This window comes from Acomys russatus, chromosome 12, assembly GCF_903995435.1.
Source record: "Acomys russatus chromosome 12, mAcoRus1.1, whole genome shotgun sequence".
Classification (NCBI taxonomy): Eukaryota; Metazoa; Chordata; class Mammalia; order Rodentia; family Muridae; genus Acomys; species Acomys russatus.
Window position 1 is genome coordinate 29164706 of NC_067148.1, and position 27723 is coordinate 29192428.

The 27723-nt window shown below is 44.0% G+C and overlaps 1 protein-coding gene across 1 annotated transcript in view; it reads right to left on the reverse strand.

Moving 5' to 3' along the window:
• Positions 1-7546: 7546 nt before the first annotated feature.
• Xrcc5 (X-ray repair cross complementing 5) overlaps positions 7547-27723 on the reverse strand; it is an 87026-nt gene continuing 66849 nt past the window's right edge. Inside the window, exons 17-20 of the mRNA XM_051154125.1 lie at positions 19823-19932; positions 17319-17415; positions 17058-17125; positions 7547-7747 (exon numbers count right to left, since the gene is read on the reverse strand). Coding sequence (XP_051010082.1) covers positions 7562-7747; positions 17058-17125; positions 17319-17415; positions 19823-19932 — 461 coding nt within the window. The 3' untranslated portion in view covers positions 7547-7561. The remainder of the gene's footprint in view (positions 7748-17057; positions 17126-17318; positions 17416-19822; positions 19933-27723) is intronic.

Sequence of the window (27723 nt, forward strand, 5' to 3'; positions counted from 1 at the left end):
ATAGTTTCCTTCTCTCCTGGGAAGAGCCAAAGGTGGCACAGGTAAGCACTTCACAGGAGGCTTCAGAAAACAGCTGGTAGATGACTACAAGGACTTTTCTAGAAAACAAGAGAAAGATTGGGGAGAAACGTGGCTAAGGCAGAAATGGGGACCACTAAGTCCAGGATCTGTTGGGGGATAGTATGATATATTTTGATGCTAATTAATAAAAAGCCATCCCACCTGGGCAGGGCAGAGGAGCTAGCGGTGTGGCTAAGGTTCCAGAAAGAGAAGAGAGACCTCCATGAGGAAGAAGGAGAAAGACCGGAGGAGGAGAAGTCCGCCATGGGTTAGATGAAGGAGGAAACACATGGCTGGCATGGATGGGGAATTCGGCCCAGATAAAGAATATTAACAAGTATTTGAGATTATGGATGGGAAATAGCTTGATAAAAATTGGTTTAAAAAAAATAGATGGCATAGAATTGTGATACCTGCCCCACTATGGGCAGTAGTTTAGAGGATTAATGTCTGTCCTGCCCCAGGTTACTAAGGCTATTTTAAAATATAACAAATGTCTGTGTCTTAATTGATTGCTAGCCGGTTATACTAAAACAATACCGATAATACAGATAATTTAAAAACAATAAGGATCAGGGACCAGCTTCATCTCAGAGAAGAGGGGACATGCTGGAGGCATGTTAAGCCAGCCTGATTGAAGGGGAGTCCTTGCCCATGCCCTTGAGAGTGGGCCACTTTCCCCCAAGATTCTGAGGAGGAAGTAGACGAGATGGAGTCCCATCTCTACTCCCTCAAGGGCTGCCCTAATTTGGCCCCTCATTACCTCTCTTGGATGCTAATACAGCAGCCACTGCATGGCTCTCTTGCATCCTGCCCCTGAGGACACCCTCTCACCCCACTGCATACTGTGACCTGTGTAACCCCGCCCTTTCTCTTCAGAATCCAAGGTCTCCAGAGATAATTGTTCTACCCTGTCTTTGGTAGTGGAACTCATTCCCTGCTCCCTTCCTGCATTTGTACCTCCAGGCCAGCCACTTACCCCTCTGCAAGCCTGTCCTGATCTCTGCTGTGTCCTTTATTTGAACAGCCTGCCCTCTCTCTTGATTAAATTCTATGCCATTAGTGTCCATCTTAAGTGCTGCCAATTCCAGAAAGCAGCCCCCATTATCCACCGATGCCAATGCCTTTTCCAGTGTCTCTGCTGCTCTTCTCATGCCTCTTTCACAGCTCTGTGAACTTCTCACCCTACCAATCCACGAACTTCCAGAGCACAAGCCATGCGTATCCTTCAAACTCTCATTTTCTTGAGTGCCCAGGAGTGTAGGCACAGCAGGTGTTCAATGCACATTTATTAACCTCAATCTATAGTGTGGGAGTGAGTATGCAGGTACCTGCCCTGGGGCCTTACTTCTATTAACCTTTGCATGGGGTAAGATCCTTGCAGGCTACGTATACTCATAGGGAGAAACATAAGAGGATGGGGCCACATCCTGGGACCAGGAAAAACGGGGCTACATGGTCCTTTTCCTCATAACAGGACACAAAGGTGCAAGGTATAAAAGAGAACCAACATTTACAGAACACTTGTCCCACGATCATGTTCTCAGTAAATACAGTGATCACTTCCTCAGTTTAGCAGTGCGGCCTTTTCTGCTTACCCAGCATGGACGATGCCCTCACCTCTCACACAGCAAGCTAATGCATATATGTAAATGGACATGCATGCAGACACACTTGCTTGTGCCTTATCCAGAAAAACAAAACCTCAGATTCTAGCTGTCAACAGATACAAATGCATACTCCCCAAAAGAAGCCTGCCTCTCCATGGTGTGTGTGTGTGTGTGTGTGTGTGTGTGTGTGTGTGTGTGTATTCCTTCCCCTCACACATAACATATACTTTTTTCCTAACTGTAGTTTTTTTTCTTTGCAGTCAAGATAAAGTTTTATTGGTTGTATTGCATTCTCCCCAAAAGCTATGTTAAAGTCTTAATACCCAGTACCTTAGAGTGTGACTATACTAGGAATCAGGGTATCTGCTGATGAATTTGGTTTAAAGGGGTCACTGAAACAGGTTGAGGTCTAAATCCAATGTCAATGATGTCTTAGGAGACAAACAGTGGGTCATGGAGGAAATATGTACATATATGTCAGGCAAAGAGATTATCACGTGTGGAAAATTTTGCTCTTCAGCTATCACATATTCTCTCTCTCTCTCTCTCTCTCTCTCTCTCTCTCTCTCTCTCACACACACACACACACACACACACACACACACACACACACACACACACACTCAGTCTTGAAACTCCAAATGCCCTCTCGGCTTCAACTATTAATTAGAAGCGTACTTCCCATCTCTCCATGCCAGTGGGCGGATAACAGTTTATGAGTGGTGATTAAGCCTAAATCAGGACACTAATAAAAATGGCCCATAAAAGGCATCCAACCCTGACACTGTTGGAGGATCCAGGGCTGGGGGCAGGTGGGGTGGGGGGTGCCTTTAAACAAAGGAACCAGGGGGAAGGATACATCGTGTTTGGCCTGCTGAGATTCAAGTACTTGAAACATACATACAGGGCTCCTATTGAGAGCCCAAGCTATCTTTGGTTCTTTTCTCTTATTTGTCACCAATATCCTTGAGGGGCAGCTGCCCATTTTGTTTGGAAAAATGCACAGAGTAAGTTGGGGCCAGAGGTGAGCACTGTTGGCTGCTGGTTAATTCCTGTGAGGCTCAGCAGAGCAGGGCACTTCAAGTCAGACAGGGCTGGTGTAGAGGGAGAATGCGCATAATAGTGGAAGGACCAATGGTGGCAAATGTTACTGGGTACTTTCTTCGTATCAGACATTTTATGTAGTTCACCTTTATTTTTCCCTGCAACCCTGGATGTCAGGTTAACATCAATCCTGTCCGACAGTTGTGTTGAGTGATTTATCCAAGGGCAAGCTGCTAGGATATAGCAGAGGAGGGTGAAAAAAAAAAAAAAAAAAAAAAAAAAAAAAAAAACACCTTACATCATGGTTCTGCAGAGGTAGGGTCTAGGAGACACATCTTGCTGGCAGAGCCCCAAGATGACATCGAAAATCATATGGCAAAGGGCAGCGAGCATGCATGGCTATGATCTTGTCTCTGTTATTATTCTTCTAAAGCCGCTAGGACTCAGTCACAGGTGGACACTAAAAAGCAGGCATGTAGGAAAGAGACAGGAGAGCCGTGATATTATCAAGTGATGTTGGATTCCAGAACTGAAGCTCCATGCTTGTCGTCACTGCTTTCCAACCACGGTAAGTGCCAAGGACAGGCATTCCCAGGTCTCTGGTAGTAGTAGGAAGGGTCACTCTGTCTCCTGAACCCAGTCACTTAAACTGTGGTGGCAGGAGAAAGGCTGTGGAGGGGACCAAGTATGCCTTCCCAATCCTTTTTCTTGGAGTCCTGGGCCTCACAACAGATGGAGGGAATTGATCCAGCTCCTTCCAGGAGACTCTCTGGCGAGCGTGCAGTGTGTGAGGAAAGACAGGTGGAGCAAGGAGGCTGGGAGGGCCCGGAGTTGTTGCTGCCGGCTGACTCCATGGGAGGTGTTACTTCAATGAACAAAGTTTAAGCCTCAAACAAACCTACCCGTTACCATATGTGCAGCAACACTAAAGTCTACATGGCTAGATAACTTCTGAGATCCATACTCAATGATTTGAATGCATCGTCCAAAATCCGTGCTGGAAACCTAATCCTCAGTGAGTTAAGGGTGATCTGACTGTGAGATGGGGGCCCCTAGGAAGGCTCCCGATGAACTAACATCAGCCCCTTCCCTTGCCTCTCTCACTGGTAAAGGATGAGTTTAACCTCCTCCCATCTGCCTTGCCCTTCTGCCTCCAGTCATGGGATGACACAAAAAGGCCCTTGCCAGAGGTAGGTTCCTCTGCTGTGGATTTGCTAGCTCTACAGCTATAAGAAATAAATGTGTTCTTTAAAAATAACTCAGTCTCAGATATTGTTATAGCAACACAAAACTGGCTTAAGCTACACAGTAACTGAGTCACCGCTGGCACCCAGGCATTCTCTCATTTCTCCTTGGACTGCACCAACTAGAGTGGCTTAAATAATATGGACTTCCCACTTTCCCAGCCTTTCTTACTGCTAGAATTAGGCATGTGACAAGCTTCTGCCCAAAGAGGTCTGCTGCATAAGGACCATTAACAGCATCAATGTTTTGTTTCTAGTTTTTGCTTTGTTTCATTTTTGTTCTCACCTTTTCTGCTTTACAAAACAAAATAACAAAAACAAAGAACAGAGAGAGGCAAGCTGGAAACAGGCAGAGATTCATAGCATTTTCTTTCAGGCCACTGCTCAGCGCCATGTGTTTCCTGGCAGCCACCTAAGCCAGACTTCTGCAAGGAAGGAAAATTGGGCCTTATTTCCTTAAGGCAGTGCTAGTTGGCAGTCGTACTATCTACAGCCAAAGTACGTCTGACTCATCTATCTACAAGAGTAGCGTCTGCGCCATTCCACCAGCAAAGCTGGGCACTGCACTCGTTTCCTTCTCAGAACAAACTCTGTCCCTGTTACACTTTGTACGCTTTTAACGTTTTGAAAGTTGGGATGTAGGCTGGGGAGACAGCTCATAGGTAAAGGAACTTACCTTTAAGCCTGTTGACTTGGGTCTGACCTCTAGGACCCACGTGGTGGGCGAGAACCGACTCCCTCACGTTGTCCTCTACCCCCATCCATAGCATGTGCAGAGAGAGAGGGGTGGAGTACTAGAAATGGGAATAATTATTTTAAATTGGGATGCAAAGTAAAATGGCCACCAGCTTTTTTCCTTTAACACCATCGATGGTATTCAGGATCTGGAGAAATACTGTATATTTAAAACATTCTTCAAAAACGGGCTGTTGGATCTGCCAAAGTTTTGGTTTTTCCAAAGGTCATATTGTCCTTGTCATGGCTTCATGGAGCCAAATCCAATGGGGATAGAGATAGGAAGAGTGACAAGCTGTCCAGGAGCTGCCTTAAATCAACACCAGCCCTGGGGAGCCTCTGCTACTGAAAAACAGGTCCCTTTGAAATGGAAATAATGTCATTTGTAACAAGATGTATTTATGGTGGCATTAAAGTTTCTATCAAATTGTCTTTGGAGCATGTGACACATACTTTTGCTTATCTGTGGTGGTTCTTGACTTCTAAGCACACATGTGATGTGTGAAAACCATAAAAAGCCAACCGCTGGCCAGTCTTTAGGAAGACGATGAGAACGCTGATAGAGTCGGCGTGAAAAGGATGACTGAAGCATGGGTGTGGCTGAGATTACTTTGAAGGACATCAAGAATTTGAGTTTTAAGTCCCGTACTCCCATCAGCTATGAATGGGATGTTTCCTACAGCCAGAGGCCAATCTATCCTTTGTGCTCCATCATGCAAATCAGGCAAGAAAGCTAGGGCCCACTCCTAAGCAGGCTCAACAATGTTTTTGCTCTGTCCAGGCTTAGAGGCAGACTTCAACATGAACCATGAGCTATATTCCAACTGCCCTATAGCTTGTGGTATAGAAAGTAATGTTTGACTTCTATTTTGCTGTGAGCTTGTGTGCACTTTGCTTCACAGTAAAGGAACAAGGCAACAAATGGCCATTTCATGGGCTCTGGTTGCAATACTAACAAAATCTAAGCCTAGGGTACCATGTCATTTGTAGTCCATACTAGGACATTTTTGAGAGTTTAAGAGAACACAGTTATGCTGAGACAATTCACTGGTCACCTTGTTGAAACTACCAAAGCATATTCTGTGTCCCACCTTTGGTTACACAGACTTTGACTTTTCATGTATTAACTAGATAAGTGGTCCCATGTCAAATAGCCATGGGTAGTTTGGAAAGCCAACACTGGAAGATTCAGAACCCAAAAGAAACAAGATGGATATATATAGCCAAGAGGCAGTCTATTAAAAAAGTCACCTGTGAGGCCAGAGAGATGGCTCAGCAGGTCAAGGTGCTTGCCACCAAGTCTGATATCTTGAACTCAATCTGCAGGACCCATATGATGGAAGGAGAGAACAGACAAGCAAGTTGTCCTGACTTCCTGCAGGTATACACACACACACACACACACACTCAACATTTCTATGTGTGGGGAAAAAAAAAAGTCTGTGTGTCCTGCCTGTGCTAGCTGGAACAGTGAGATGGGCATAGTTGTAGCTACTGATAAGGAACCTCTCGGGCCTTGTGTTTTCCTCAGGGTTTGCCAGAATGACAGAGACAGGGCTGAACAAAGGCCTCTTCATGAGAACACAGTCAGTCCCTAGCTGACATTGTGCTCCGCTTCCCGCCCTGTCAAAGAAAGCCACCTGAATAAGCTAAAGTGGTGGTGGGAACACTTTAAGAGAAAGACAGCAGGGTCAGTCACTAGGCGTGACTTTCCCAACTCGCTCACTGGGTAAGAACGAAACTCTACTGGTCCCTCTGCACAAGCTGCTCTTGCCACTGGCAGACCCAGCCAATGACTCCTGAGCAGGGCTAAGAATCTCACCTGCGGCTATGCCGTGGCTCTAAAAGGGTCTAATAATCTCACACGACTGCATCCCTGCATTCCTCACCATCACACCAGGGCAAGATGAGGTCTACTTTCCAGAAACTTCAATGCATGTGTATAACATACCAAGAAGAGTAAGACTTCACACAAGAAATGAGATGCCAATCAGAAAATATTGACTCTTTATCAATTTAGATAAGGTCTAAGTCATTCTTTCTAATATATGTGTTTGTGGTCAGTCTATAAAGACCTGGGGTGCTTTGCTCCTAAGTTGTCTGCTGGCATGGTGGCCAGAGCCTCAGGTGCCCCCTGCATGGCCTCCAGGATGCTCAGGCAGAAGGCTCAGCAACATGGAGATGGCACTCCTGGCTTCCCGACACGTCCACAGTCTAGATCATGTCCAGCTGTAAACAAGAAGAACATATTTAGAAAGGACCCAGGCTGAATGGAAGTTGTACTGGTAGCCACACACGCAAACCTGAATGGGTATTGTCTGCCAACTATTTTGGGACTTAGACACCCAATATTTCCTCATTCCAGCCCTCAAAACTTTTCCACCAAAAGGCTGGTAGCACAGTATGTGGTTGTCACTCCAGTTTTCATGTGAGGCTGAAGGGTGTGGTTTTTCCCAAACATGAGCGACTGCTGTGACAGCCCACATTAGCACAGCTTCCCAGCACCATGGCATGGTGTGAGGAGGTCCAGAAATCTTCAAACGCCTACCGTCTGATTTGTTTATCTTAAGCTAATTGAGAACATTTAAGAAGTGGGCTTTTTAAGGATGTTTGTATTCGTCAACCCACACAAACTGAATGGTATACTGCTTGTTTCCTGGTTAAGAACAATCTCGGTAAATTGTAGCATTTTCTACTAAGGGGATAGATTCCCTGGCTCTGTGTTAGCTCTCAGAGGGGAGGATTAACCTGAATGGACACTGTAATTGGAACCGCAGAACACAGGCATTCCCATTATGAAATTACCTATCCGATTACATTTGTATTGGTAATAAGTAACAGTGCAAGGAACGTCTGGTGTGTGTGATATTAACGCACAAAAACCAAACAAACAAAAGCCAACTCTACGATGGCAGATTTTGTGGCTGTATTTACAGCTGACAACTCAGTCTTTAAACACCTGGTGCATGTTAAAATACTCACTAAATCATCCACATCGCCACCTTCCTCAAGTCCCATCGCATCTTCTTTTGCGCTTTCTTTGGGGGCCAGAAACTGTAAACAGGAAGTCAGTCATGACAATGGAATGATCATTTCTGGGTTTTTTGGTTTTGTTTTGGTGAAAAGGATAGGCAAACATAGGAAGGCTCTGAGACACAGGAGCTTGGCCAAGTGCTCCTTCCTCTCTTACCATGAGGGCTAGTTTTAAGGTCCCATGGCCCACACTAGCCCCCCGAGAGTGACTGTAGAGAGGGCGAAACACCAGTGCCTGGTAAAGAGGTGATGGTGCACACCTGATATTCCACAGGGTGCACTGGCGTGTTCAGGTTAAGAAAATAATAAAACCCGTCCCCCACATAAAACCAGCTCCTCCTGTCTCATTTGAAGAATTAAGCAAGATTATAACCACCTATTCCTGAATGCAACCAAGGACAGATGTCAACAGAGAACAAAACTGGTGAGCTTTTGCTGAGCCTTTGGTTGAAATCCCTGTTAGCATTAGAAATGGTTGGAAAACAGGCAGGTGAAGGCATCCACATCAGTCTGCTAAGGCAGAGAGGCTCTGGCAATGATGCGAACACTGTTTCCCATCCTGCCCTCCAACACAGAACAGCAGGCCACCTCCTCAGACTTCAGAGCACATGGCAACTGCTTCTAAGAGGTGGGTCTGACTAAAGCCTACGGTCCCGACACAGAAGATGACCCTCCTGTAGCACCTATACTCCAGGTAAGGTGACATGAGCCTGTAGACGTGTTTTAGATGGGGCAGTGGAGGTGGGCACAGCTTTCTTTCTGTTGTTATTCTGTGTGGTAAGCAAGCCTTCCAGCTCAACCCTGCCTCCATGCAACAGGAAAAAACCATGTACTTGCAGTTTTCTTGCTTCCCTAACACGAACACTGGCAAGAACTGTGTTCATTATGAATCCCTAGGGATGACCATGACACCTTTGAAACTCAAGACCTACCAAGAAGATATCTCCTTAACAAGCCATAAAGCAGAGTCTCCCATTAAATACGAGGCTGCACAGAGCATGTCCTAGGAGCAATCTCAGGTCAGGCACAGACACACAGACACAGACAGACAGACAGCAGACACACACACACACACACACACACACACACACATATGCACATACACGACAGAACTGCAGGCCTGAGGCTATGTCTGCCTCCCTGGCTCTGTAGTCTGTTGATGGCTTCTCTTCCCTAGGTTTTTTGTTTTCCTCCTCTTCTTTTTCATCTCCATTTTAACTGAAATTCTTTAAAGACACAATGATCTTCCCATAGTCCTTTGGACATATTCCACTAGATCCTGTGCAGAGTTGGCATCAGTGCTATCAGAGAGAAAATCCAGGAGAGACAGTCTTAAGAGATCTGTAATGCAGCTTAGGCATCGCTGATTCTGGGTGATATTAATAAAGTTATCTCAGGGCCAGCTGCAGGTAAGTGAAGTTTTGCACATGGTTTACTATGTCAAAAGTTAAAAATAAGCGTTGACCATTCTTGATTCTTTTTTTTGGGAGGGGGAAGGCATTTCAAGACAGTTTCTCTGTGTAGGCTTGGCTGTCCTAGACTTGCTTTGTGGACCATGCTGGCCTCGAACTCATAGCAATCTGCCTTCCTCTGCCTCCCAAGTGCTGGGATTAAAGGTGTGAGCCACCACACGTGGCCTCCATTCTTGATTCTTAATCTTTGCACTGCCCTGATTATTGTACTAAAATGATAATTTCCTACCTTGTCTCTTCCACACCTACACAGATGATTTTCCGCATATCAGAAATACGCAGCTAAGAGAAGAAGAAAAGGGAGAGCTGGTTCTTGATATATACTCCCATGGGGCCACAGCTAACTAGCACCTCTCAAAGAAATGATAACCTCTATGTGCTTGGTGGCAGTAGCACTCCTTGATGAATCTAGAGAAACCCTAACACATCTTGGCATCATCCTCTAAAAGCTCCCAGCGCCCACTGTCTCCCTTCCTAAAAGATAAATTAAGAGAGGACTGTCTGCACAGTATGGCCGTAGTATATATAATTAAACATGCACGGCACATCTCTGACGCAAGGCCAAGTTCCTAGGAAGAGCAGAGCAGAAGAAAGGAGAAAAGCAAAGCCCGAGTTTCCACCAAGTGCAGAACATCTGCAACTGACTCCCAGACAGATCTGCTCCACATTCCTGCATAAGCAGATTATGGCTAAAGGCTTCCTTATCCTCCCCAAAGCCCCAGGCGAGACTGAGCTCTTCTGCAGAGCGCTCCTCATCAGTTTTAACAGAAGTAATTTCTAGTCTATGAGTGACACAGCTGGAGAGAGAGCACTCAAGAACTGGGATGCTTTCTCAATCAACCAAATTCTCGGACTGTAGCAGAAAGGTCTCTTGTTCTTTTCCTTTGCCTATCCTGAGGTGGAGAAAAAACAGAAAGGACACTTGGGTGACATGTTTTCCCCTTCCTCAGACCACCATCATTTACTTGGGGCTAGCACAAAGAGCCTCCTTACCTAAAGATCGTCACGAAATGAAGAGACAGTGCTACCTCTAAGTACACGAGCTCCGACGCTGGCCACGGTCGGAGAAGTGGAATCAATAACCTCTGCAGAGGAACTGCCAGTTTTCGCCTTCCATTAAGACTAAAAGCTAACAATCAGACCCTTACCAACACCCATATTGAAAACACATGGGGCCAGATTTGGTGTCTCACACATGCAATGCCAGCACTTGGAGGCTGAGGCAAGTGGACTGCTGTAAGTTCCAAGCCTACATAAGGAGTTCTAGGCCACAAAGTGAGATTTTGCCTCAAAACAGATTCCTAAGGCTTTCCAACAACATCAGATGACTACAGGTCATTCAAAAATATCAGGTAGCGACAGCAGTGGAAGAGAGACTGTCTAGCATGTGCTAAGCCTGGGTCCAATCCCCAACACTACAGCAGAAAAAGGGGGGGGGGGATTAAAAGAAAAAAAGAAAGCAAACAAAACAAAGCAAGATGTGGTGGTTCAGTCATGAAGTAAAGAAGGAGTCCGGAGTTCAAGGTCATCCCCCACCACACAGCGAGTTCAAGCTTAAAAAAGCACACAGTTACCTAAAATGACATAAATGTCTTCTTTCATTCATAAAGATAATAGACTACAGCAGAGAAAGCCTGCAGCCTGGTGCTAACCCTTAGCCCAGCTGGTTTCGTAGGAACCCTGGGCAAGATTCTGACCAAGACACAACTCACTACTCCCAAACACCCCCTCTAACTCAAGGCTTGTGCTTGGTCTCAGATGAACTAACATAGGCAAAACTGCTTCGCTAAGTGTAAATGCTCTAACTATAGGGTTATACCCAGCTCGTATCCAAGTGTGTACAACAACACCTACCAGGCCTTGATTTGTAAATGTCAAATGTTCCAAACAACCCAAATGCCTGTCACCGGGAGAAAGGACTGACACTGTGGTGGAGGCAGAACAAGGACACTACACACTAGAACACGCGAGAGCACTAGCGGTGAATCACAAAGGGCATGTCTCCAAGAATATGAAGGCCAGGAGCAGACAAAAGGGCTCTCTCGTGGCATTCAGCAGTGGCTGCACAGGCAACAGAAGGTTCTGACTGGGAAGGTGCTGGGGAGCCTTTTGGGGAGTAGACATCCGGGTACATGGTATGTAAGACTCCACCAAGGTGGATACACATGGTGCTTGTGAATGTTTATTCTATGTATGCTCTGCCTTAATAAAAATTTAAATGTAAAAATCACCAAGCTGGCTGTGCACGGCAGCACATTCCTTTAATCTCAGAGGCAGGTGGATCTCTGTACGTTCAAGGCCAGCCTGGTCTACAGAATGAGTTTCAGGACAGCCAAGGCCACATAGTGAGACCCTGTCTCAGAAAACAAAAAATAATAAAAAAATAAAAACAAGACAAAAATGTACTAAGTTCAAAATAACTATTAGAAAATACTGCAAGATCACACACACACACACACAAAGAGTCACACCCCCCCAACACCCATAAAAACTACATCAATGATTTAAAGCAGAAAGGAATAAAGGAAATGGTCACAGGGTCCAACAGAGACCACCTACCAGTTAGAGAAATGATTCTTTTCCTCTTTAGCCAGGATCTGGCTGTAGCTTGAGCGCAGGACCCTCCCAGCTCAGGCATCACCATGTCTAGAAAGAAGCAGTTCTTTGGAGATTGGTCACTGGCTAAGAGCGCTTGCTGCCCTTCCAGAAGACCCAAGTTAGGTTTACAGCTGTCTGTAACCCCAGTTTACGCTTCTTACTCTGAGGGCACACATACATACATACAAGCAAAATACATGTACACATAAAATAAAAACACATACATGCCACCCTGTGCAGCTCGGCTAAGCACAACTCTAGGTGTCAGCCCTTGCCTTCTAGCAGAGGCCCCCTTTCTTCACTGTGTACTAAGTGCTTTACCCACTAAGCGCCCCCTGGCCATAAAGGCATGTTTAGTATAAAATAAAGAGCTCACTGACACAAAAGCATAACTGTTCACACCAGACACTTCAGGATGCACTCTGAGGTGAACCACAGCTCGGGCTCTATTTGATGGTCTTTGGGTCACTGTAAGCGCCTCTTGGCGTTGCCCGTTACTTGCTGAAATGAAGCAGATGGGAACAGATGTGCTTTAGTGATTGTTGGTCAAAGGTTCCACTTATAAGACCATTTATTCACTGAGAAATGAAGGCCCACTGCAGTGCACAGAATCTGGTATTTTAATCTTCTCGCTGCCTCTGAGAGCTCACAGGATAACCCTGTTTAACCTTTCTAGGGCTTGGCTTCCCAGTGGTAATAGGATGGTATTCCACTCTTGCCAGTTCTTAGAAGGTCACTGTGAAGATCAGAGTGGTGATGGGAACCACTGGTTCTACGGTTAAATAAGTACAAGATTTTACCCCCATTATGTCCTACTCTTACCTGATGTGCATAGATACACATATACACATATTCTGAATGAATATCACACACTGTGGAAGTTCTTTGTGAGTCAAAATATTATCATGTAAACATTTGGTATAAATACTAAATTAGGGGCAACAGAGATGGTTAAGAATACTTGCTGCAGGACTGGAGAAATGGCTCAGTGGTGAAGAGCACTGGCTGCTCTTTCAGAGGTCCTGAGTTCAATTCCCAGCGACCACATGGCGGCTCACAGCCATCTATGATGGGATCCAATGTTTTCTTCTAGCATGCAGGCGCTATATGAATATAGAACGCTCATTTACATAACAATAAAGAAACAAAAAAGAGTACTTGCTGCATACACATGAATACTTGAGTTCAGATCCCAGCATTCACATAAATAACCAGGCGTGACCTGACTACAAGATCTGCTTGTGCAATAATGGCACATGTTATAGTAATAACCAACCATTTTCTGACTGGATTGAAGACCCACTCCATGAGATGGAACTTAGAGACCTGACACCGCAAAAGTAGCCAAGAATATGAGGCTAAATTGGGACTTAGAGGAAAATCAACTACTATTCTGCTAATGGACACAGCAATAAGCCAGGTGGTGGTAGTGCAGGCCTTTAATCCCAGCACTCAGGAGGCAGAGGCAGGCAGACTGATGTGAGTTCGAGGCCAGCCTGGTCTACAAAGAGAGTCCAGGACAGCCAGGGCTATTACACAGAGAAATCCTGTCTTGAGAAAACAAAAACAAAAACAAACAAAAAAGAAACACTCTTCAACAAGCAAGAAGGCACCAGGCAGCCAGTGATTGAAGGAGGGTGTCTCCCACCTGATACTCACTATGCTACCTCTACACAAAGATGGCGACTTCCCCAGAGTTGTGTTAAACTACAACTGACTCAGTCCTGGTGACATTAGAATCATCTAAGGGCTCACCTTATTCCTAGCAATTAACTGAAATTTCTCTCTGAAGCTTAATTATCAGCCATTAAAACTCCTGATGCATAGGCACTACGCTCTTAACTTTGAAAGATGGTAGCATGCATGCAGTTCAGAACTCATCTCATATAATTTGGAAGTGTCTTCTCTTTTAAGATTCCCTCCTTCACTAACTCAATATTCACCGAGATGTGACACTTTGGGGTAAGATGTGCTGCTGGGAGGGAAGCCTGCTTCCTGTAAAGACCAGAATATGCAGTCAGCCTCACCGAGATGACGGATTTTCATAATGCATAATGACTAAAATTAAATTATATGTGGACTTCCTATAATTAGCAAGAGCTGACTGGCACAGCTGTACTCCGACTTCTCCGAACCTGAAGCCCAGCTGTGTGTCAAATGCTGGCCGGATGTTGCTGGGACGGCGCTTCATAGTAAGATAAGCATTTATAAAAGCTGACTTCAGGAGCACCCTTCATAATGCCAGAGAGCCTCATCCAATCAGGTGACGGCCTTGAACGGCACAGCTGTTTTCTTCTTTGAGATGGTCACACAGTATCCCTTCCTGACCTGATCTCCAACCAGCCAATCTGTCATTCAGATCTCTGACCTGTGCCACCACGATCACTTGGGTCAGTTCCTTAAAGTCAGCCAGTCCATCATGTGCTGGGCAAGAGACTGGCAAGAGGATGAGAGGTAGGACTCAAAGCATCCATCTCCCTTACAATCGCCACAGATTTGTCCAGATGAGTCTTATCATCTGGTGGAACAGGGAGTTATAAGAATTTTTTTTTTTCCATTAAAGATGTTACCTTGAGAGAAAGCCTTTGCTTTTTAAGGATTACCCTCCGGTATCTTTAAACTTTATAAAGTAATGGGTCAGTGGCAGCCATCACCCACCATCAAAAAGGATAAAGGCCATCAAAGTATCTGTCTTTCCCAGTGTTAACTAGAGATCCTCCCTGCCTAGACTTGGAGTAAAAGCCTCCACCTACAACCAGTTTTTGTGTGCCCACAAGTGGAGGCAGACAACCTGAAAAACTCAATGACTGCTCTTGCTTCTATGAACAAATTAAGTTGTAGCATTAAGTTGGCATTTCCCCACTACAGGTTATGTTTTTATTTTCTAGTCTAATTTTGAACCAAGCTTAAATGCAGAAAAATGGAATTTCTGTCTTTTTATAAGGTCTACATTAAGCACATACAATATCTACCCCTCTCTCCCTCTCCCTCCCCCCCCCACACACACCCTGGATTGATTACAGCATTGTATAAAATGACAAATAGAAATAAAACCAAATATTTGAGTGACAGTCTCAAGCCCATGGCACTCAGTACCAACTGTGGCAGAAGTGGCTCTAGGCACTATGGAGCTTATCAGCACCATGAAGTATTCTTGGGAACACGGTAATTTTAATATCAAGGGTAGGCCCAGACCTGTTCTTTAACAAAAACTTATGCAATGGGCAGGGTGGGTGGGGCACAGCTCAGTCGGTGGAGTGCTTTCTTAGCAAGTGCAAGGCCCTGGGATCAATTCCCAGCACTGTGGGCACCTGTGTGGTGATGTATACCTGTAATCTCAGCACTTGAGAGATGGAGGCAGCAAGATCAGAACTGAAGGCTGAACTGAGGAAACAGCTCAGTGGGTAAGGCGCATGCTTCACAAGCATGGAGACCTGGATTTGGATCCTGAGAACCCGTGTGAAAGGTGGACACTATGGTACGTATGCCTAAGCCTAAGTTCCTGCAGTGAGACGGGAGGTAAAAACAGCAGAAGCCCCAAAAGCTTGCGGGTCAGTTATACTGTCGGGGCAGTGGCAAAAAGAGATCCTGTCTCAAACAGGAAGACAAGTATGATAACCATGGTCACTGATCGCCACATCCATGTCATAGCATGAGTGTGCCTGCACTTACACACAGTTAAACATGTGCACACACATACGTACACACACACACACACACACACACATTTTTTCACATTCAAGGTCTTCCTCAAGAAGAAGGGGAGATCAAGTCCAGCCTAAGCTATAGAACCCATCTCAAAAAGACAAAACAACCCCCCCCAAACAAAAACAAATCAAACATAAAATAAGAAAAAAACACTTTGCAAATCAAAATACTTAGTAAAAATTCTTAATTATTGCTGGTTAACTTCTCTCCCAAATAATACTTTGCTTCCTGTATAATGAATGCCTTTCCTGAGTAGAAAACTGATGGCAATTTTTTTTTTTTTTTTGCCAGAAGTTACAAAAATAATGACGATCCCAGTCTTGTCCCTTCCATTCCATACTAGCTATTCTGGTTTCCCAGCCACAGGTCAAGGCCTCCTTAACACCTGTGGCTATTTCTGAGTCTCCAGCCCAGCCTGATGCTCCTGGAACTGACCATTTGAGCTTCTAGAGATCAGAGTGCTGTTGGTACCCAAGCCCAGGGACTATCCTGCAGTAGCTTAGTCTTCCACACTGTGGTAGTGGGACTAGGTTGGCCAGTGTCTGCAACTGGAACAGTGTTACTAACCGTGTACTCTGAGTTACTCAATTTAATATCATAAAAATTTCATTACAACCTTGAGGCACAAAGAAGAATTACTGAACTAAATAGCTACATATATCTGACTGACAGCTGAGTCAGATTTAATATTCAATACATCAAACAAGGAGGCCTTAGCCTAACAACTGTGCCAATCAAAAGCTCGTGGGTCCTGTAGACATGGGGTCTTCCACTGAAAACACCAGGCTATTCCCACTGCTAGACTCGGAGTGTTTCTCTACCAGCTCCACATTATGTTCAAATAAATAGCTTGGAAACCTCAAACAAATCCTTCCTCAGACCTGTCTCAACCCAGCAGAGCCTTTGGAGTGGTTCTTATCTTTGTTTTGTTTTAGTGCGAGGGAACAAACCCAGGGCCTTGGGCATGGTGCTTTAGCCAATCACTCTGCCACAGAGCTTAGGGCATCAGCCTTTGCTGTTTGATCAGTATTTTTTTTTTTTTTTTTTTAAAGAGACGGGGAGGGTGCAGCTAGATGCTGGCTCAGTGGGTAAACGTGTTTGCCATTAAGTCTGACAACCTGAGTTCAAGCCCTGGAACCCACATGATGGTAGGAGAGAAGCAATTCTTGCAGTTCTATCACCCATCTACACACGCACCGTCTCCCCATGCCATGCACCACTGCGCGCAGCCTACCTGCCCTGCCCCCCACAAATTAAAATGTAACTTTTAAAAAATTAAGGTAGGGAAGAGAGGGGTGGGAGAGTGGGACTTCATAGATTTTATTAGGATCTAGGCTAAGCAGGAAGTACACTGTGGAGTTCCACAGTTCTGCCGTTATGGAAGCTGGGACTCCAGGTGGATTCTAGAAGGAGAACCGTGGGAAAATGACCAGGCTGACGTCCCGTCTAAGAATGCTACAGCCGAGGCAGCTGACTTGGCTGATAAGAAATGGGTGCACTGTGTCCTCATGGGTAACTCATCTAACGGCAGCGAGGGGATTAGCTCTCCATACCTTTCTGGCTTCCTCAGCTGTGACAGAGCTTCCAGAGCCTTCATCTTTGGTGATCAGAGTAACTCCATCTAAAAAGTAACAACAATAAAGATGCTTTCCAACATGTGTACGTGTGTGTACACGTGTACACACACACAGACAGACATGCATATGTACATACATGCACACCACATATATGAAAATGAGAAAGGTTTTAAAAAAGGAAAGTTTTGTGTATATTTTAAGTAGCATAAATATTTGAAGAAACCAACACCACCTTACCCTGAACAACAATTTCCCAGAAATGATTTAATTGTTTAATTTCCACTTTCTCTCGAAGGGCTTCCAGGAAACTGTTGAAGCGCTGCTCTTCTGAAAACTGGGGGTGGACAAGAATACAAGAGGCCAGTAGAGCAAGTGCAAAGCAGCACTCACCTTCAACCAATGTACTGCACTCGAATCCATCAGAAATAAAACATGCTTTGGTAACTGGAAACTAGCAACTCAGACTGCTCTGTCCTTTGTGAACTGGAAAGCTGTCTATCCACCGGAGGCAAGTGAAGCTCAGAGCCACATGGATTTTGGCAGCTGAGAACTTCCTTTTTAACTTTCAGTGCAGACAATTTCAAACAAAACAACAGTTCGTTACATGCTCATGCAGCTCCTGCCCTGATCATCTGACTTTAAGAATTGTCAATTTATCCAACCTTTGTTTCTTTCTGTGATTATCAGGTTGCCCATAGGCCCACGTACATGCTCACTGAGGGCTCTACCACTGAGCTACATTACCCAGTGATACTCAACCAACCCACAGGTACACTGGGCTGAGTGCTCTACCACTGCACTACGTTACCCCAGCGATACTCAACCAATCTTGCCCTGTGTACACCCCTATCTCTCACAGCTCCTGGAGGAACCTTAAAGTAAAAGTCAGTCATATTATTTTAACTATAAATATTTCAGGGCTGGAGAGATGGCTCAGAAGTTAAGAGCACTATCTGCTCTTCCAGAGGTCCTGAATTCCCAGCAACCACATGGTGGCACATAGCTATCTATAATGTGATCTGGTGCCCTCTTCTGGCCTGCAGGTGTACATGCAGACAGAGCATTCATAACATTAAATAAATAAATAAATAAATAAATAAATCTTGAAAAAAATAAGTATTTTACAATGTCATATCTAGTATATATCTCTATCTATCTATCTATCTATCTATCTATCTATCTATCTATCTATCTATTTTTTTAAATTAAGAAACATACCCATCTTGGCTCCTTGGAACATGGCTATAATCCTAGCACTGAGAAACATAGGCAAGGGAATGAGGAGTTCAAGGCCGGCCTCAGCTGTATTATGAGTCCTAAGCCTACTGAGACCCTGTCAGTAGCCAGGGAGACTGTACTGCAAGGGGAAGGAGAGGACAACTATATGTCATCATATATCAGAAAATGTAAGGGGTCTTTAGGGAGCAAAGGACTCCTTGGTATTTTGTTTCTTTGGGTGAATTCCATGTTCTTTTAAACTAATTTTACTGCTTAACACAGGTTTACATTAAGATGGACCAGTCTGCCTCCAGTGTCTCTTGCTCCTCTTCCATCTTGCTTTCATTGTTGCTATGGTGATGTAGATGGAGCACAGGGCCTCATCCACACCAGGCTGCTGAGACTGAGATGGACAGTTCTACCTTTCCTTCTGTCTTCCCACCCAAGTCCTAACTGGACCTGTGGTGCCAACAGTGTATTCATCTGAGCCACCCTTAGCGTTTTCCTGATTCTACTTTTCCAAAATTTTGTTTTTTATCTGTAGGGTATTTGGACCATCTACTTTTGAATCTTTAGTTCTTTGTTTTGTTTTGTTTGTTTTTTGAGACAGGGTTTCCCTGTGTAGCCTTGGCTGTCCTGGACTCACTTTGTAGACCAGACTGGCCTTGAACTCACGGAGATTCACCTGCCTCTGCCTCCTGAGTGCTGGGATTAAAAGTGTGTTCTACCATGCCCAGCTGAGTCTTTCATTCTAATTTTAGCCAGCTTCTCATTTTCCTGTCATTCTTTGCAAACACCTAACTTTTCTAAGTATTAATTTGTTAACTCAGCAAATATTTAATCAGCACCCACACAAAAACATACTCTAGAGGAATAAAGCCCATAAATTATCTGGAAGAAGTTTTTAAGCATTTTCTTTTTGGGGAGGGGGGTTCGAGACAGGGTTTCTCTGTGTATCCTTGGGCATCCTGGACTCACTTTGTAGACCAGGCTGGCCTCGAACTCACAGAAATCCGCCTGCCTCTGCCTCCTGAGTGCGCCACCACAGCCGACTTTTAAGCATTTTTTAAAAGTTCCTAACAAAACAAAGAAAACCCACTCACAACACTGGGGAATTCTTATTATTTGTAGGGTTCTAGGCCTCTTCTGGCATTCCTATGCTTACTCCCGTCTTTGTAAAATCCTTCTCAGCAAACACACTAACATATACTTCCTAAGAGTTAGCTTATCCTTTGTTATGACAGGGCTACCTGGGAGCAATGGGCCTTTCCTTGATTCTCTAAGCAGGAACATAAAGCTTATCTGTACACTGGTGCCAGAAAAAGCTAACCCTGAGGGACGAACCCCTTTCCCAGCCCCAACAACCTCCATCATTCCTGAGAGACGATGATGACAGTTGCCATGAGTTTAGTCATCTCCACTCCTCTGGGTGTATTGTAGTGTTTGCAGTGAGGATGATGCCTTCCAAGACCCAGGCTTATTTGTGGGGTGCTGCTGGAGTAGAAGATGGGGGACACAGTTACCTGAATGGCTTCCTCCCGGAGAGCTTTGATGCAGTCCATACTCTTCATAAAATACAGTGTTTCATTGGTATCCAGAAACTGTTCAATATGCCTTATTAACTGGAGACTCGCTAGAATATAAAATAACAAATTTATTTTCTGAGGAGTCAGAGATGTTTGTGAGAACATAGCACAATTCTTGGTGCAAATGGACTATAAGGATGAACTCTTGCTCAAGAGCCTCGGAGTCTGGATGCATACTAGCCAAGTTTCTTTGGGGAGGGATAAGATGCAAGATTCTATCTCTAAAGTCCGTATTTAAGAACTTTGGTGCCAGGCATTGTGGTCCACGCCTTTAGTATCAGAACACAGGAGGCAGAGGCAGGCAAATCTATGTGAGTTTGAGGCCAGCCTAGTCTATAAAGTGAGTTCCAGGACAGCCAGGACTAGTCTCAAAAACAAAAGGGGGTGGGGGAGAGACGGGAGAGAGGAGAGAGGAGAGAGGGCACAGAAATGGGGGAGAGGAGAGGATAGGTGAGGAGAGGGGGAGAGAGAGAGATTTTGTAAGGAACTTGGAGCTAGAGGAATGGCTCAGCAGTTAAGAACACACATATTGCTCTTCCAGAGCCCAGGAGTTCTGTTCCCAAAACCCACATAGGGCAGCTCACAACAGTCTGTAAATCTACATCCAGGGAAGCTGATACCCTCTTCTGGCTTCTATGGGCACTGCACTCACATGCACACACTCACACAGACATAAACATACACATAATTAAAAATAATAAATCTTTTGAAAAAAGAAAATTGGTAGTACTTGCCATTTGTCAAGACATAAAATTAAATGTCTGAAGTTGTTAGAATTATAGTTAAGCATTCTTTCTTTAGGTTATAGTAGGATGCTTTGTTTTGTGTTTTTGTTTGCTTTTTTATTTAAAATCTTGTTCTTGTACTTGTTTTTATTTTTAAATTTGGACAACTCAAAACTACTTTTCTTAATATAGTCACAGGAAATTAATCCTCCAGCGTTTCCCCTAACTCTAAGACTCGGGGTCACTGTCAAAAGAAACCAGGCATGAAAAGTAACAAGCTAGGAACAACCTACCTTTTACCAATCCCAGATCACATTAGGAAAGAGCAGTCCACATCCATCACTAGAATGAGCAATCATTACTGTGTCTGTGCCCTTCCTGGACCTGAATATTTCCCATGCATCTCAGCCCTGCACTAGCTCTGGATACTTAATAAGCAATAGCTGTTAGTGGGCAACATATAAATGACTTGGAAAGTAGAAGGACATTAATAATGTTATCATTTGCAAGGCAAGCTGAAACTTGTGGCTGCCTCACAAACAAAGAAAAACGGAATTCTTTAGTATGAAAACAGCAGAGAGAAATAGACGCATGCCCTGACCTAAGCTGAAGAAGAAACCAATGGAACATGAACACCATGGCCTTGAGGCACACTCCCCTTTACCCCTGAAATGACGCCATGCCTGGCTGCGTGACAGTTTATGCGGCATGGCCAAGACTCTCTAAGACTGTCCTTTCCCAAATCATGACCTCATTTGAACACTGTTTAAAATGCATGTGAGAGTGCAGTACTAAAGCAAGCTGCTTTTGAGAGTCACCTGCGAGGGCTTAGGGCCACTAACTCTGTGAATCAGCGGCCTGAACATTGCTCCGTGCCTTACAAAAGGCCTGAATCAATGCCATCTACTCATTTCTTGAGGACCTTAAAGCATACAGAAAGGATTTTTTTTAATTGAATGAAGCATTTTCTCATATAGCAATTTCTCAGGAAGAAAAAAATATCCCCAAGCACCATTCCATCTCTCCTCCCAACCCGGAGATTATGATCTCCATTATTATAAAGCATTTGACAAATTTGAGGATTAAAGAAACACTTCCCTATGCAATTTCAGAAATCTCCCCCAATGCGTCCTCCTGCAGTAAATTAATATCCAAGCACAATTCAAAGGAGAGACAGCATGTTCCAATGGTCTTTTTAAAAAGGTAAATAATACAACCTTGACTATTGGGCACGAGAAAACCATCAACGGGAAGCTCAAAGCAAACAAAAGCATTTTCTCTTTTCGGTTTGCAAAGGTAAAGTAACCAAATGGCTGGGATTTCTAATATAGCGCACAGCAGCCTCCTTGGCAGTTTGTGTATCTAGGCACAAAGAAACCCCTGTAGAGGTCAAGGACACTAATCCCAGATACTCCAAGTCCTCTATTTCCTCTGAAACGACAGTGAGGAATCTTAGGAAGCTGTAACATGACTGCTTCGCTTTGCTTCACTTAGCAGCCACTTCATTAGCGTGTCCTCGTAATATTTATTGTGTACAAGACATGACGCTATGTGCCTTAGGATTCAGTTAAGGGGAAGGTAAGCCCCTTCTCTTTGAGGACTGTATAGTCCACTGGAAAATGTAATACATACACATATCAGAACAATAATAATATTAACAACAATAATAACAATAGTAAGGTATTAAGTATGAAGAGAGCTAGGAGTGTTGTGAAACCATATTAACTTATCTGAAAAATAAATAGCAAGCTGCAAGAAATGACTGGGAAAAACAATATTCCTTCCTAGCTGGTTTACGCTTTGGCTCCCTTGCTCTGCTGTATGAAGGAAATGCTGCTCCCAGGTGCTTTTCTCTGCCTCTCCACCAGCCACAGGGCTAAGAGACAGCCTACCAGTAAGTCATAAACCCAACTAGAACACACCAAAATGTTCTTCAGAATTAGCCAGTCACTCAATAACACGTATTAGCAGCAAGTGTAACAAATGGTCATTAGAAGGATCATTCATCTTAGGATACCACAGCAGGAGAAGGGCCTTTATCTCAAGGAGACTTCAAAGATATCTATTCTAGATTCGGCTACATGTGAGCTTAATATAGTAATTCAGATCTTGTTCATATGTGAAACGAGCCATGCATTCATGTCACATTCAAAGCCTGCCGGAACTCAGAAATGTTCCATCAGAGGAACTTTTCTTGTTTTATCTGAAGTACATACCCTCCCTCTACAGAAAACATTGACACCATCCCAAGTCCTACAAGGCAGGATACCTTCCTTCTTAGCGCATGGTAACAAGGGCCAAGACACCTGGAGCCATAGCCTACCTGCCCATCACTCACCACCTCTGACCTACAGAGAGAGTCTTCACTCCAAAGCAAGACAGTAACCACGAGCTTTCCTTCTTCCCTAAGAAACAAGAAAGCAACAGGCTCTCTCAGCACCACATATAACGAATGCCGAAGGCATCCTGAATGATTTTACTGAACCCAGGTATCCTTCAAAATGCCTCTCAGTTGACTTTTCCTCACTGCTTCAGTGCCTCATGGGAAGTTTACTTATTGCTCATTTTGCGGGTATCAGTGGTTAAATCATTTTTAAATAGTAAGAACAGATTTATATTCTTTGTTGTTGTTTTTCGAGACAGGGTTTCTCTGTGTAGCTTTGGTTGTTCTGGATTTGCTTTGTAGACAAGGCTGGCCTCAAACTCACAGCAATCCGCCTGCCTCCACCTCCTGAGTGCTGAGATTACAGGCATGTGCCACTACACATGGCCAGATTTATATTCTTAATGACAATGGTATCTTTATTATTAAAAATTACTAGGCAACAATAAAATGTATGCATTTGAATAAGATAAACATGTTAGGCCACTCATTTTTAACAGACTAAGAAGGGGTAATGTTCCAGCAGATAAAACTCTAGGCAAGGAGTCTGTTACCAATTAAACCCACATGTACATTACCCTCTGCTTCAAGCCAGAAGGTTGAAAAGGATATGAGCTTGCTAATAAAAAGGAGTCAGTGGTATAGATTGTACAACAGGCAGCTAAAATGAGCCAGATCACAAAACAACCAGCCTCCTGTGCCTCTTTAGGACAGCAGTTCTCAACCTGTGGGCCACAGCCCCTTTGAGGGTCGGATGACCTTTCCCAGGGGTCACCTAAGACCATCAGAAAACACAGAAATTTACATCATGATTCATAACAGCAGCAAAATTACAGTCATGAAAGAGCAATGAAATGGCTTCATGGTTCACGGTCACCACAACACAAAGAACTGTATTAAAGGGTGGCAGCATCAGGAAGGCTGAGAGCCACTGCTCTAGGGTGCAGAGCTTTTGAGTTTATCAGCCAGAAGTAAAGAGGTCACTCTAAATATTTGCCACGGGAAATGTAGCACAAGGAGCCCTTTCTCTCACGATGACGCGCTACAAAGCCAGCTGAGCATGCTCTGTAAGGCAGCAAGCAGCCAGACGCCCTTAGCACCTTTCCCTCTCCCTCTACCAACCCTCCTACCAATTTCCTGCCAGAATTTTCCCTTGACTGAACCTGCAGAGGTCTATAGATCTGAGAGAATGGCAAAGGCAAATGGCAGGGCCACCTCGGCCTCCTGTCCCCTGACCATCCAGTGCACACAGGGGTAGACTGAGGTTTAGCTGTTAGGGCCACCTGCTTTGAGCCTTATGAATTTACAGAAGAGACTGCCCCCCTCCCCAATTCTTGAACTGGATATTTCCAGGAGAACTGGATATTAACAAGGTATTATTTAATATAAATAATAAAGGAAGACAGCTCGGCAGCATTTTCTCTTTCCTCTCTAATGAGGTGGGACACAACAAAACCCAGCTAACTGACTGAAAAGGTTCACCAGCACATCTGAAGCTTTTTTAAGTTTTACTCTACAAAAACAGAGCCACATTAAAACCGTTAGTTTTACTAATTGTAACATCTTTAGCTAAGTGGCATACATTTCCTTTTTCTTCAGATTTAGCATGGGGAGACACAGCAGCATACCACCATGTGACTGTGGAAATACAGAGAAGGTCCTAGAAGCAACTGAGTGACTTCCGGAGAACCCATGTGCTCACAAGGGTCAAGCTGGATAGCAATGTACAAAAAGAAGGTATTTAAAATATTTTTTCTAAACGACAAAGACAGGCAGAATTGTTTTTTTTTTTTAATTTGTTTCTTTTTGTTTTTATTTTTCGAGACAGGGTTTCTCTGTGTAGCCTTGGCTATCCTAGACTTGCTTTGTAGACCAGGCTGGCCTCAAATTCACAGTGATAGGCCTGCCTCTGCCTCTGAACTGCTGGGATTAAAGGCGTACGCCACCACGCCCGGCCAGAATTGTTTTTTAACCTAAGGTTGCAACAAGTTTTCCTTGGATAGCTGTGCTCCTTGCTTCAATTTTTACAATCTCTAGTGAATATTCTTATTGGGAAAAAGAAATCAAAAGACACAGAATTACAAAAAAAGCATAAACTTTATGAGCCTGAAAATGGCCTTTAAAATTGTCTGTTCAGGCAGCAGTGAGTTAGACAGAGCTTGCCCTCTGCCCCTTAAGAATTGGTTCTGTTGAACTCTGCCTCATAATCCTTCAGTTAGCAGCACAAGTGGTGTGGCTCCTTCACAGAACGAGAAAAAAGGCTACACCAGGCTCTCCATCACCATCACACTATGCATGCTGGGTAGCAGGGGAGCTGAACTAAGAAAACACAGGCTGACCACCTCAACCAAGAGATGCAGCCCTGGATTTTATTATTAGTATTATCATCATCATTATTATTAACATCATTATCACCGTCTCTTTCTAATAAGTAAAAAACTCAATTAAAATCTCACCATCTAACCTCCACAAGTTCCATCACAGACCATTTTTCCATGCTTAACGATTTTCTCATTAAATGCAGTAATTTCTTACAAATTGCACTAATAAAAGTAAGTCCTGCTGGGTGTTTCCTCCCTTCTTAAATGCTGTCTTTTCATTGATGTGTTAAATTAAAACCCCAGGCACAAGGAGCAGAGTAAATGCAAAGGCTTTATTGTCAGAATCTATTCCTAAGGACTAGCAGATCTCTCTCATTTTATTTTTGTTTTTATTTGTGTTAACTGTGACTCTTACTTCAGTAGCTACAAGAAGGGCGGATGTTGAAGGCCTCTTGACCTTAGCTTACTCTGTCGAATAAAAATGGTAGCATGAGCTAAGGAGAAACTAGAAAATGGCATCCAGTTAGGCTACAGGCTATAAACTTGCCACATGTAAAAAAGCATGACAGCATATCATTTTTAAACCTGAATGGATAATATTCTTCATTCTACACAGTTCGGTTGTGAGAACAGATGTCCTCCCAGGGCAGGCAGCAAATTTTAAATTTTGCGGTCAGAGGATGAACTCCACAGCACTTATGATCTTGCTTTTTTTCCCCCCATTAAAAATATATACATTAAACATTAAAAGCCCACTGAACATTTCCCAGAAAGCCTAAAGGTCATCAATTAATACAAGAAACACAGCAGTGAAATACAGAACAACAACAACAAAAAATCCTCTCTTAAAAAAAAACTCACACCATACTAACAAAAACTAAAGCAAAGGAAGACTTTCTCACTTTCTCATTAAATAAGGAAGAGATTTCTTTGGCGCATTATGTAAAGTATACACCATATGTTTATGTACTGTATATGTCATATTCCTAAAAGAATGCACTGGGCTTGGTGTTGGAGGCAGGAGGGAAAGATGATTTCTACAAGTTCCCAAGGTCCTAGAATTCTAAAACTTGGCAAAAGTTACTAAAATAAAAGAGGTATGGAGAAATTTAGAGGCTTACCATCTTGATTTGATTCTATTCCAGATAGGCACTAAGAAGAAAGAGGATGCCAGATGACAGTTTGCAGTGACTGTCTGGCTTCATACCTGAGTAGATGTTGATGTCACCAACTACTGCAGGGACTAAGCAGAAGGAAGTGCAAGTAGCCATAGTAACAGCACAGCCAGGAGGAAACAGTCTGGAACAGGAGACCAATCTGGCAATGGGATCCAATTAAAACTTGGTAATTGAATGAAATTGAAATCTGTGTATCAGCTGACGCTATACAGTGAGTGATGAGTCAGACTCGACACAGGCAGCCAGCTGAAGGTGCTTCCGGGCAGACCAGAGGCAGAGGCAGCACACTGCTCACACAACACAGCAAGAATTTGAGTCATTCTTGAAATATCAGTAGTAGGCATTTCAAACAGTCACATTCACAGAAATCCTCTAGAATAACACTGTATTAACAAATGCAGCACCTTTCCTTAAGAACTCCTCAGAGCTTCGCCTTTTCCTCCCATTTACATTTTGTATTGCTTAATGAAGAAAGTTTAATATTTAGAGTTCAAAATATAAAAATGCTGTATTTATCTCTGTGGGGACTAATCTTCGACAACTCTCCTAGACTTGGAATCACCTAGAGGATGTATCTCTGGGTGCATCTCTGAGGGAGTTTCCAGACTTTAACAAGGAGGGAAGACCCACATTCTAGATGGGTAGCTGTGATGGTATGAACAGGAGTAGCCCCATAGACTCATATTTGAATGCTTGGTCACTAGGAAGTGGCACTATTAGGAGGTGTGGCCTTGTTGGAGGAGGCATGTCACTGGGGTGGGCTCTGAGGTTTCCAAGGCTCAAGCCAGGCCCAGTGTCTCTCTCTTCCTGCTGCCTGCAGCTCAAGATGTACAACTTTCAGCGAAATTCTCCAGCACCGTGTCTGCCTGCATGCCACCGTGATGACCATGGATTAAACCTCTGAACCTGCATGCCAGCCCCAGTGACATGTTTTCCATTATAAAAGTTGTTGTAGTCATGGTGTCTTGACAGCAACAGACCACCGACTAAGACAGAAGTATCATCTCATGGACTGGGTCCTAGACTGGAAATAAGAGAAAACAAGCAGAGAAACATCATTCCTCTCTCCCTTTGGCTGCGGATGCAGTGCGAGCAGCTACCTCCCATACTGCCACCGTGTTTTCCCTGCTACTAAGGACAGTCTCCCTACAAACTGTGAGCCAAAGTAAAAAATTCCTTCAGTAAGATGCTGTTGTCAAGTATTGTGTCATTGCAATGAGAAAGTGCATGG